Source organism: Rutidosis leptorrhynchoides, unplaced genomic scaffold (assembly GCF_046630445.1).
Source record: "Rutidosis leptorrhynchoides isolate AG116_Rl617_1_P2 unplaced genomic scaffold, CSIRO_AGI_Rlap_v1 contig587, whole genome shotgun sequence".
NCBI lineage: Eukaryota > Viridiplantae > Streptophyta > Magnoliopsida > Asterales > Asteraceae > Rutidosis > Rutidosis leptorrhynchoides.
In genome coordinates, this window is record NW_027266807.1 from 1 (window position 1) to 13,646 (window position 13,646).

The 13,646-nt window shown below is 36.1% G+C and overlaps 1 protein-coding gene and 1 pseudogene across 1 annotated transcript; both read right to left on the reverse strand.

Annotated features, from left to right (window-relative positions):
• Window positions 1–3,018: 3,018 nt before the first annotated feature.
• Window positions 3,019–10,015, reverse strand: LOC139884675 (conserved oligomeric Golgi complex subunit 3-like; annotated as a pseudogene).
• A 1,522-nt stretch (window positions 10,016–11,537) lies between these two features.
• On the reverse strand, window positions 11,538–13,370 carry LOC139884676 (probable pectinesterase/pectinesterase inhibitor 54). The gene is given in 4 exon segments (XM_071868676.1): window positions 11,538–12,214; window positions 12,325–12,483; window positions 12,486–12,950; window positions 13,064–13,370. Coding segments are annotated over 4 exon segments (1,608 nt in total).
• Between the last annotated feature and the right edge of the window lie 276 nt (window positions 13,371–13,646).

Consider the following 13,646-nt stretch of genomic DNA (forward strand, 5'->3'; position numbering starts at 1 on the left):
TCTTGATAGCCGGAAGATCAGAAAAACTTTCTTCCTCCTCTTCATCTACCTCTGGCATAACAATGTCAATTTTAGGTGGGTTACCGAGCAGATGTGGTCCAACATTCACATCAGCTTCCATGGCATCAGAAGGAAGCACATTGTTGTTCCTCACGCAATATAGTCTAAACGATGCATGAGCAAGTTGAAATGCATCCCACGTGTGGCAGCATGAACTGCAATGTGGAAGATATCTACATAAATGTGATGCAAAATACCAAAGCCGCAGATAACATACCAAATTTTCAATTTTACAACTTAAGCCTTGTATTTTTGTAGAGTGATGATTTTCTCTAGTCAATCTCCTGAGTTTTGATTCTAAAATGAAATATGAGGAATGATTACCTTTGCAGCACAGAAAACAGGGCATGGCGGAAGTGACAAGCTGCATAACATGTGAATGCATGTTTCCAGTAGATCACATAAGGAATACCCTGCCAAGAGGGAAATAAAACCCCATTTAACAATAATGTACAAAAGAAAGAGAAAATTTTGACAGAATTCCCTAGAGTACGACATAAAACCTTTGAATGAAGTGCCGCAGCCAAGTTTTCACCATCAGGAATCTCTAAGAAAACCTGACAAGAAACACCAGTAAATAATAAGACAATTAAAGAACTATTCCAGTAATTACCTACTTAAAAAAAAGCTTAAACTGCAAAAGATGCCTTGAACCTGCATGATGTGATGACAAGAAGATGTAAAGTGAAAATGGTCACTTTATAGTTTAACTACAGATCTCACAAACGCCCCGCAGGGGCAAGGGGGCCACCATCCGATAGTTCCATTAAAAGTTCAATTTGGTCCTTAATTTTATAAAATCTTCGATTTCTGTCATGTATTTTTCTAAGATTTTAATTGTTTGTCCCCCAGATGTATACTTAAACGTCTAATTCAAACTTCTACACTCAAACAACAATCAAGGCCGAAAAAAAAGCACTCACAGTTGTCGGCAATGTCGAACCAAAGAGCAGACACAAGGAATCGATCGACAAGTCAGCATCTGCCCAAACAAGAGAGCCCACCTCTTCACTGTCTACACTCTGCTCTCCTCGCAAATACACAATATTTGGCTCTGATGATTCAAGTACTTGCTTGAACTCAACAGTACTAGGATTTGACAAAATCTGAACCTGCATTATTCATAAACGCACAATTTAAGACTAGCAATCATCTAAAAATCCCCATTAAGCATCATTTTACACGTGTACCTCAAGACGCCCCGAGGAGACGATTTCCGGAAAAGGGTATCTCGGTTTATCACCAGAAATTGGCAGCTTCTGTTTAAAATCAGTGACACTACCACAGAGAACTGCAAGGAGGCTGCAATGGTTTCTGGAAGCACCTGAAGTATGTAACATCATGCCTTCATAACAAAAGCATAACGCCCGCCAATATATGTATTCTTCTTCTGATAAATACTTACGCAGCTTGAATCCACAACCTCGAAATCAAAGCATAAGCTCCAATAAATATATATGGATTTGAAGAAAAATTGAGAGAAAACACTCCAAAATCCCTAAAATTAGAGTGAGCCAATGAAATCAAAACGACCCAGATGAGAGAAACACGAAATCTAACAGAACCAAATGAAAAATTGCTTGAATGAAGCAAACCCTAATTAATTAAAAGAAAAATAACCAGAGTAAGTCTTCGTAATCGTAAGAAACCCTATGAGAGATAAAGAAATCTCAAAACAAAAATCCTCTTTCATTACATCTCTCTATAAAAAAGAAACAGTTTTTATAGGTCAATAAAATTCATCAGCAAAATTGATGTCACCGATTTCTATAATTACAAGTAAAAAATGAGTGTTTTTTTTTTACCCAGGAAATCAATCAGATTTTTTTCCCAAAATCATCAACACGAGATTATATTACCTAAAACTGAAGTAGAAATCGTCAGTATCCTAAAAGATGATTAAAAATCTCTCTTTGACATCTGTAAAATCCTTAAGAACATTGACTCGAAAAGTTAAAAAAAATAAAAAAATTCTTTGACAGCATAAACACACTTGACTTAAGATAACATTAATCTTTGTAAACGTGTTCCAAATGATGCATAAGATAGTCAATGTGGAGTTTTATTAAGAATAGAAATTGTCATTCACATCAGGCGAGATATTCATCGTTTCCATTTTATTAAATCTAAAGTATGCAAATTCAACGGCATCATTCAAATTCCTCCCTTTCTTCTTCTTCTTGTGTCATCCCCAATAATGTTCATCACCATGAATGATCACGGTCAACTTTCCTTCTTTTTATTTTGGATTGACTGAGTTAGATTATGGTGGAACTAAACTTGTACAACTCTATAACTATATGGAATCCATATTTTACTGGGGTGGTCATTCATTGATTGAAAGATAAATTAGAAAGAACTTGTTTGAATCAGGTCCCAGTTACCAGAATTGACTTTGTTGCGTCGTTTGTTTCAGTGTTTTGTCTGAATGTTTCGTTAGTTTATGTCAAAAGTAATTATCCACGCCAACCCAATCACTCATTTTGATTCCGTTGATAGACAAACAACCAAGAAATTCTACATATTCCAATATGACTCGATTTCCCGCGTCATTTAAAAAAATTACCGCCATCGCAGTTGAGTAAAATTACTTGCCTCTCCATTCACTTTTAAACAAAAAATATTGGACGCAAGTTTCTTATTGTAAACAAAAATAAATAAATAAGAAAAGTAGAAAAAAGAGCTGGGTGGGAAGTAAATGTTAAAAAAGTAATGATTTTAAAATACAAATGAACTCTGAGATAATTTTCAGTCAGATAATAATACGATATTCATTCACAAAATCATAAATAAAATATGTGACGCTCATGAATTCATCTAGTTTGAAAAACATTATACCTATATATGCCAACAATAAAAAAGATGTGAGATGAAACGACCTCCTAAACACCGTGAATGTATATCCTCTCAAAAGAGTTGAGAAAAGGAAATCGAAATGAATAATCATTACTAGCTAGCCTATAAAAAACTGTCAAGTTGTACTTGCAGATCCTGAATAGGTGTCATGTTGATGACCTTTTGTTCTTCAGATGTGTATTCCGTCTTAAGCAGAGACTGTACTTGCATATGGGCTTCCACAATATTTGTCCTGCACACATTCAGCGGCTGTGATTGAGAAATACTATTTGTTTGTACTCGGTTGGTATATTGATAAACAAGTATCAACTTACTTGACTGGTTTGAAAAGTATGGTTCGTGTTGATGGGTTCTGCAGATACAGCTTCATCTTTGCTATCATTTTGGGCAAATCTTGTTGGATGGCAGCGTATACCTGTGTGTGTTTGTGTGTTACAAAGAAAAATACAGGTAATCAATCATACTTGCAGAGATAAGATTCTACGTGGAATATGTATATATATAGGGGAAGGGAAGAAAGCAATCAAACTAAAATGGTAATGGTATACCTTCTGAACAAGTTCAGCCACTTTATCCGGAGTAGCAAAAGCTTGATCCTTAAGTGGCTTCGCCATAACAGAGTCTACCTTTTGATTCTGGGTACCAGAGGACAATGCAACTTTCACAGCCGTGACCTGCAAAACAAGGAGTGATAAGGAGTCTACAGAATGACAAATTATCAAGGATTTGATTGTGAAGAAGACTAACCTTGGTAACAAATGAAAGCATAGGATCCACAACTTGTTTAGTGGCTGCCATAATGAACTCCTCACACGTGGCTTTTAGGCTTTTCTCCAATTCCTGAAAACACAATCAGTATTGACGGTAAAAAGAAGCAACGGTTGGCATTTGCCAAAATGTTCCAACAGCCAGATGCGGCCAAAATGGTCCATGCAAATATGTGGGGCAATCATCTTGTGCATGCAAAAGATTTGCAATATAAAGGCAGAGTCTCGAACCTTTTTAGCATATATTTGACTTTCCAAAACACGGGGAGACAAAGTCCTGGCCAATGAAGTTGATTTAGACAGGTCAAACAGTGAAGCTTGCCCTCTGAGAATCCGTCTGAGTTGTTCCTGGTGAAGCATAAGGAAAAACAAATAAAGACCATACTTATGGATAAAAGGGACTTTAAAACAGTCAATTTCATAACTAAAAAGACTGAAGTTTGTATGACTGTAGGATGAATCTGAGTATATAGTGTTATGTGCTCAAAAAGTTAAGAGGTCACAAGCCAAACTACTTTGAGTCATTCTCCTCTAGATAAATTTTAGCAATGATTAAATGGTAAACATCAAAAGAAGAAGGGAACTAAGGAATCTCCCAGTAAAAAGCATGTAATGTGGTGAAATGATGAACATCAAACACTATGTAAGTACAATATTAGTTTCATGGAACTGACCAGCAAATGAGAGAAATCAAGTTCCTTGTGCGTGACAGAGAACTCTATGTCAAATGGAGCAATCTGGAAGACCAAAAGTCCAATTAGTTTCGGAAACATCACCCAAAACAAACCAACAAAGGAAAACAATTTAACAAATACTGTAATAAACTAAAGGATTGGCTTTAACCTGCTCTCTTAAGATCAACAGATGCTTGATAAGAAACAGCTGAGCATCCATTGTGGTAGATCTTTTTGCAACAAGTTTGCTAGCTTTCTGTAAAATGTAGGAAATAGAAAACTCATTACTTCAATACAGATAATCATAAAATAAGAGAAGTTTGCAGGATCATTGCAGCCAACGATGTCAATGTACAAAAGTATTGCTATGTTACTCACTTGGATAGAATCTGAACAAAATTCCACAGCTTCCTGATTGAAATAATTTTATTGAGGAAAAAAAAAGCTCAGCAAACCATATAAAAAGACAAGATTAACAACGTTTACAAGTTTTGTGAAGAAAAACTGTCCAAAAATTCAGACAAACCTGTGCGAGACCAGTGAATACTGAAGGTTCTAGACAACGGTACAACTTTGAGAGACATGATATAGTTTTCTCCACAGGTGGATACCATGTTTTGAATACATCCTGGTTCTCATCAGCCTGCCAGTAGAGAAAGAAGTAAGAAAGAGAGACCATAATAGTAGTGACATACCATAATGAAAATCCATAAACAGAAACATCATCCACAAAACCCAAAAGGATTCACAAACATCAGGCATTCAGACTAGCTGAATCATGCTCTAGACATCTCTCCCAAGCGAAAGCAAGGGACAAAATTCCAAACTACTTTCTTGTTTTTCAGGTGCAAGAATAGTTCATATATTGACATGGGCATGAAAGACAATTAAACAACTTGACAGTTTGGCTATGTCCCTATGTCTTATATTGTATATTGGCAAAATTTAAGAGCTATAAGCCTATACTGTATAAATTCAGAAATAGATTCCATTTTCTTAAGACCTATTACATATTTATTCAAACAAGCTAAAAACTATTGAAAGATGGATAAGACACTTTACAGAAGAAGACTCTTCTTTTATTTCGATGGAGTGCTCCAGCTTCGCAGGATAGTTCAAGTCTTCAGCAGAAGGGACATAATTTGCTATCTGCAAATGAAACAAACAATGCTTAAAAGACAATCAATAGACTCAAAAGCATATGAAACAATATCTTCAGCACATAACCTGCATCTATATTCATGACAACCCGCGTTTCTCTAAACGAGTTAAATCAGGACATGAACTAGTAGAAACTTTACTCTCTATTTCCATCTCAGGAAAAGTACGAAAACTGTATACATAAGAGCAGTAAAAGTTGTTTCCCAAGATTGGTGGAGCTAATAGGAATTTGAAATATGCTAAAAATTTATGTTGATGACTAATAAAATGTATTATAAAAAGGACTTGCAGATTCCAAGGTTAGACCAAGTAAACAACCAGCATACCTCATCACGAATATAAGTTCGAGCACGAAAAGTCAATCGCTCATGTACGTCTGCCAGGATTCTTTGAAATGTTGGATGTAGCCCTGCTAATGACTCACCCCGTCTGTTGAGCTGTTTCCCCAACACTTGAACTTTGAGGACGTCGACAAGCTCGCACAGAAAATCAACATTTGTTTCATGAATAAGCTTTGGGCGCAATGTATCATACAAGTAGGTGGACCTGCAAATTGGGACAAAAACCATAAGATAACTTATGATATAGCTCAAAAACTAAACGTTGTTGAAAATTGAGGGGCTGTGACACACAAAAAAGCAAGCTGCTAGAACTTCAACATTAAAAGAGAGAATGTATATCTAAGGCGCAAAATAGCACTCAAGAAAGTCCTACTGAGAAAGGAAGACATAGTTCGTTCATAAACACAAAATTATACGTTCTCTCTGTTCTTAGTACAAGGTTATTTCTCAGTACACGTTGACAAGCCGATATTAGACAGAGTTAAATACAGAAAGCCACAAAGTGGATGTCCAAAGCAATCGGTTTCACACACCAAGCACAAGCATCATGATGTTGATACAGTTTTTTGAAAACAGAATCAGTGGGCAGGAATCTTAATTTAGAGCCCGAGCCACTTGTTTTGGTATCATGTCATTCTGAGTTTGGAGCAAATCCTGATGCAAATCAGAGTTTACACTACACCCAAGCTATAGTTTAACAATACCGAAGCTAAAATCAGTGGGAGAGAAGTAATGAAAAGAGTCGGGGAAAAGAAAAATGGCCTTTTTTTTTTTTTTTTGAGAATAAAAAATGGCCTTTGAAGACAAGATAAAAGAAAAACTCACAAAGGGTCTATCAGTGGAGCCAAACTTGATATATCCTCTGAAGAAGACGGGAAAAAATGATCAAAGAGTTGGTGCTCAAGTTGACAAACCTGCAGTTAAATCAAATTTAATTTGCAGAGAAACATAGATAACGGCATCACCAGGTGGACCCCCACCAGAATTCAATTCCATTTTTTAAAGAAATCACTAGTTTTACAAATGTTTAAGGTTTGATGATATTTTAGAAGCGGACAAGGGATGTCCAAAACATTCACATTTTGCGATAGAACTGAGAATCAATACCTGCATAAGATAAGCACACCCGGATCTAGTTAAGGATGGCAATGCCTCTTTCTTGGCAAACTCAGAAATTCGTTGATGCACTATCCCTTTTACCTTGATAACCCAAAATAAGAAAAAGAAATGTATAAATGAAAAAAGAATCTTTGACTAAATCGAAACAGCCTATTCCATCTTGGTTAACGGAGTAAATTGGTCATTATCTCACCAAGGATAGCCGCTGTTCACAGTATAATCTATGACATTCTGCTAACATTTGAACATAATCTTTCCGTGAGGATCTGCTTTCAATTTCCTCTAACACTGGCTTAAGCTGCAAAGATATTAGTCTCGTCAACTTACTTACGATGGATTAAAGCCATAGCTTACTATGCCTGAAAGCTTGATCATGATTAGATAACAAAAAGAATGACAAAAGGGAAACCATTACCTCACTTGCCGCAGCCTTAAAACGGACGTATATGACTGAGGCTTCTACCCCCTCTGAGACAGAAGTTCTATTGCCCCCACTGCCATGGATTGCTGCCTGAACCTGAAGTAAAAAAACAGGTAGATCAAAGGGCATCCTAAAACTAATGCAACACATAAATAGTTGTCTTCCACGAGTAAAACTCACTTGGGATGAAGCGCTTTTTAAGACAGAAAGCACGTGAGAACGGATCATGCCCAGGGCTCGAGACTGTCAAATCATTTAAATTTATAAGTTCTTTCTAGTTTGCTACTAAAACCAGATAAACAATTCATTTACTAACATTATATATAAATTTCAGGCCAATTGTGTACCTGAAGTTGTCGAAATTTCAGCAAATAAACACTGGATTCTGCATATTGTGGGTTGTTTTCAACATACCTAGCATAAAAAATGTCATTTCATAATGTATTCCGACAAAAACATAATCTAGCATCATTCGCAAATATTATTAAATGAGGAGAAGTCACAAGTTTAAAGATGGCAAAATGGAACAACTACTTACGATATACACTCATCAAGCCGTTTGAGAAGCGGAAGAAAAGTTCCATTTCCAACATTCATATTAGGAGAATAAAAATTCTTAGAGATCTGCACATAGACAAAAAAGATAAAAAGTGAACCCTTCAGGCTTCTCATTCCTTATCCACCACTTAGAGCATTCTGTAACTTTAGATAAGGTAGCAATCAAACCTTACATTCTCCAATTCATCAAAGTAGCTGAGCTTACGACGAAGTGCATCTGCAAACTCGATCAACTTTTGCTTCTCCATCACCTGCACAAATTTGTTAAAAGTGAAGTCACTTTTCTAGTATTCAGTGACAACGTCAAATTTCAAGATATCAACTAAGCTTTAATAGGTTAAAAAAGAAGAAGATACCAACTAAGTCTTGATATCAACAACATATAGCATAAGATTTCGTATACCAAGATGATTTAATAGTTCCACACCATTCATCAAACACTAAGAAATAGAAATAGAAATAGATATCTCAAGTTTCAAAGCAAGATCACATAGAGTGGTAAGATTCCATCTTATAAGAAGGTTAAGTTGTTCATCACTATTGCCAAAATCTAGAAATAGGAAACAGACACATTAAAGATATTCTTAAGTCCTGGTTCTGGAAAAAATAAGTCAATCAGCATCCATTACAGTCCCCAAATTATGTTTCTACAAAAGAATCATTAGCCAAGAAAGAGAGAATATTGTACCAGTCGATCACATGCATCATGTAGAGTTTTAGTCTTGGTTGCTACAGCTTGATGTTGTGATTGTAGTTCATTAAATAACTCAAGGGTTTCATCCACCTACAAAGAAACAGAGAGGCTCTTTTAAATATCATAGTAACGTATAAAATCTAAAATAGCTAATACTAGCAGAAAAACCAGTGAACATAAAAAATGCTGATACCCATTATAATTATACCTGCTCAAGTATATCATCACAAGTCTGTATGCGCTCGTTAAAGTATTAACATAGTGGCGGGTACTTCTCCTCTGTCTAGCAAAGTGAATAATGAGGTGATTTAATGTATGCTAAATCATTGTACAACCAACCACTGTGACTAATCAACACATACCTCTGATTTCATTGCTGATTCGAGGTCAGTGAACCATTTATAGAACTGCAGAAAAGAGGAAGAGATCATATAGCAAATTTCTGAGACATGGTTGATCTAATTTAATGAAATAAAGATGTTGTTTGGACTTTGGTACAAGCCAAACGGTTATAAAGTTACATATTGATCACAGTGTGCAAGCCATAATGTCTTATCGAATTCAATATGAACCTAGGTAAATGTGGAAACCCTAAATAAACTCCAGCAATATGCATTCCATTAAACTAATGTAACCAGCTCAACAGGTATAGGCTCCTCTATCTAACCTGATTTGTATTAACCAAAACGGCTTCGATAGCCTCAGATTCTCCAAAAGAGACATCATTAGTGATTACAGTCAATCCATTATCCTGTCCTGGTACATGCTCTTGGGCCTGCAACAGTACACAGAAGAAGAGTTTATGTTTCATTGCCCCAAGCATTTCAGTGTATGAGCGGCGAAAAAACTAGCAGCTGAATTCTCACCAAATTGGCAGGAAATGGTCGGTCGACAACTGCATGCGATAACATTGAAACAACAGCTAGCTGCTGATCTGACAGACTATACATCTGCAAAGCAAATCAAACATTTAGGTAGTTAACATAATTCAGTCACATTTATGGTTGAATCGTGCAATTCAGTTTCATATTTCCATCGGGCTTTTCCAGTGAGCACAAACAAACGCATTCACTAAAATTGCACAATTGCATTTACAGCCTTGTGAAGATCTGATGAAATGAAGAATCAAATCAACAGGATCAAACATTGAATCCAAATTCTGAAAGCAAACAAACTAATACTTAAGTTCATCGAATATATAAGATCGGATCTTAGAATCAAATTAAAAAGAGAAATTAGAAAGAGAGCGAGATCTTTAAGTTCGTTCAAAACACCTTATCCCAAGTAGAAGCAAATTTCTGGCCTCTGGTGGTGGCTTCAGATTTTTCGATGGTTGGAGGAGGAGGTGCTAGTTTTGTTTCCATTGTTTCTTCTCCGATTCACATGAACAGAGACTGAACAAAGAGAAAAGAAAAGCTCTGGTGGTAACCGGATCTTCGACTTGTAATGCAAAAACAAACTAACAGTGTAGTTAGCTCCAAAAACTATCGACTGTACGGTAGCTGTGAACGTCGCCGTTATATTTTCTATTGAACTTGACGTGTTAAACGCAGTCTCGAAGTATCTAAATATTCTTTTAGATCCCACAAAATATCACTTTCAGTCCCTAAGATTTACACGGAACAGCTACAATGGCCTAAAATGTACCTGTCATCTTGTACTGTCCCTTCTTTTTAGGTCATTTTTTCTTATTTAATGTAAGTAGTGTGTTTTTCAATGTACATTTGGATTAGGGTCTGTGGTAGAGCAGGATTAGGAATGGCAATTTTGATTTAGTTCAAGGATACCCAACCAATACGGCGATCCGTAGGACAATTTCATATATATTATCCAATCCGTACGAATCGAAACAAACATAGTGTCCACGGATCGGATTGAATATGGATAGTGGCTCCATCCCCGATCTGATTCGCTATAATTAAAATTATAATATATAGAGTTTGATCGGATGATTGATTGGATTGGACGTCATCCATTTCTGACCGATCGACTTGCAGCGTAATCAAGTCATCTATTCTTTTGACCATCAAATGACAGACTTGAACATGGAAATATGTCGATCGATAAAAAATCAAAATAATATCATTTTTTACTAATCCATTAACCATACAAATGAAACTTTATTAGATGATATTACATATTATTTGTTGGAAAATTTTATTACAGTATTATTTCATTCCTTCCATTTAAAAACAATGATCAAACTTATCTTTACCAAGCTGTCTACATGGGCCAGTGCTCAAGACAAAGTAATTACACACCGTACATTGTATTTCATCTCTGTTGTGTTCATAAATATCAAAGGAATGATGTTCGTTGTTCCATTGAAAAAGTGCAAGAGTAAATCGTTATCTGTCTCCAAGTATTTGGATAGAAAGAAAATTCATAACGAGCTCCAGGTACAAGAGTCTGTTGCACCCAAATCCTCTTTTTCTGATGCACAATGGAAAGTAAGATTCACACCTGGATTAAGATAATTTGTGATCCCAACATGTGTTTTTGGGAGGAGGTGGAATGCATCACAGGCAATATTAGAGAAGAGAACAAGAGTCGAAATGAAAAGAAATTTCTTGATGAAACTTATAATTTAATTTAATTTATTATGTAGAATAATATGATTAAACTTATAATTTTATTTGGTGTTATGAATCTTAGAGACCTGGCCTTTTATATATATATATATATATATATATATACTCCACATTATGTGATTAGAGTCCGAATATTTTTCTCAAATGGTCAAATATTTTTGATATGGTATGTGAATAAAGAGCTATGGTCAACTATTTTATATGGTATGTGAATGTGAATTAATAGCAATGGAAAATAGAGAAAAATACATTGGTCATAACCGAACTATTTATACCTCAACTTACCTTTCACTTTTTAGAGTCCAGATTCAAAAGTGACTCCGGTAGAAGGCAACCAAGATGTTCCAGCAATCAAGTTTGCAACAGTGAACTTCACAGCTTGTTGGGATCCAATAACCTGAAATCCAGGCCAATTCACCCTATTACCTGTCCCTGAACCCAGCCCCACATTTTCATACTCGGCAAAACACAACGTTCTTAAATTAGATCTCCCTTTCCAATCGATCCAACCCCTCGGCGAAATCACATCATCGATGTCTGATTCCATTACTACCGCTAGCGAATAAGTATTCCAAGGCCTCCCCAGATAAGAATTCACGTTAGCAAGATCCTGACCAGCTCTAATCTTGCAATGTTGTACGGAAAATCCTGAGTTCTGACCGGGATCTGATCTTCCATTTGCTAGGATTGTATTGTAAGCGCCATGTTGAGGTCGTCGGAGAATTAATTGGCAGTTTTGGAAAACGGCGGCAGCATTTCCGAAAATAAAGTCGATTGTTCCGTAGATGTCACATTCTCTGTAGAATTGTCGGAGAGCGACCGCGTAAAGCTTGTCCTGGTAGCCTTGAATACTGCATCGATAGAAAACCGAATGATCGGAAGCGACACACAAGGCTAAAGCTTGATCTCCTTTTGGTCCTGCTGTGTTCTGGAATCCGATATCACGAGCAATAAATCTATCTCCCGTTATTGCTTTTTCATGCATATTTAACAAAAAACGGATCAAAATACACTTAGCGTTATTGAAATCTCCTAAACCGAGTTGTTGGTCTTATTTTCATAATATGTGATACTTTACTTACTAAATGTGGCTGAGCTTGGCATGGAAGAACCTCTAGCAACATTATCACTGCCGAGAATGACGGTGGAGTATTTACCATCTCCGATCAACGTGATGCCATCTTTACTTGTATGTATTTTTTCCTTATAAAACCCTGCTTTTACATAAATCACAAACCTTTCCCTGAAGCAGCATTAATTGCTGAAGATATGGTCTTGTAGTTTCCAGTTCCGTCTTTCGCCACGACAGCATTGGCTTTGTCTATATTGTTTGCCCGCACCAGCAACTTCCTGTCTTTAGCCAATACCCAACTAGGAAATTCTCCTTCAGATAGTTTCCGATTAGTGGCCGCGATATTTTTGGAGTCATTAAGAATTATCTTATTGACAAGAGCTAATGAATTGCTGCTTAGTTGAGAAAGGTAATCCATTTCGTGTGACATGTACTGATCCATCGTGATGGTGCCGGAGCGGTTGAATTGATCAACAGAGTCTTTACAGGCTTGCTGGAAAGTCAAAGCAGCACTTAACCATGTCTGGATATCATGCTTGCTGCTTCTTGGATAAATTTTTAAAGCTATCACCGATTTGTCTAGCCGGTGGAGAGACATTTGCATGAGCTTTTTACAGTAGTCTGCATCTTGCGATACTATTATTACTAGTTGTTACAAAGTTAAATACTCAATGAAAGAAAGAACATACAGAATCGACTTAGAAAAAAGTACAACATAAACAAGAAAAAAAAATCTGCAATTAACTGACCTGTTATAGATTTCACTGGCACAGAACTGTATCTGAGACCAAAATCTGAACTCAACATTAATCTAGATTCAATAATAGTTTTGTTAACAAGAGCAGAAATGAAACGAACAGGATCATCTTCACTTCTTGATGAAGTCGTCGTCGTTGTGGTCCGCAAAGTTTGGATGCAGAGATTAGGAAATCTGGTAAAACTGCAATAGTATTGATGAGTCTGTTTGTTTCCTCTGTTGTCATCCATGGAAACTCTGAGTGCAGAACATATTCCTAACGCCCAAAGGAATGTAGTGGAGAGCTCTAGAATTCTCATAGCATTAGTATTTTGAACTTTGAAGTAATAATTAGTTAAAGCCTGTTTTTGTTTATATAGTGTAAATGAAAAATAATATACGTATGTAAGCTATGGAATTATATTGTCTGGTGTTAGAGTTTGTAATTGTATATGCTCTTAGTTTTTAGTTTCGACTTATTTTTATACTAATTTATACTGCGCTACAATCTATCTTTTTTTAATCCCACAAACTTATTTTTATACTAATTTATTAGTGATGTGGTCTAGAGTTCGAACCTCATAAACTCACACTAA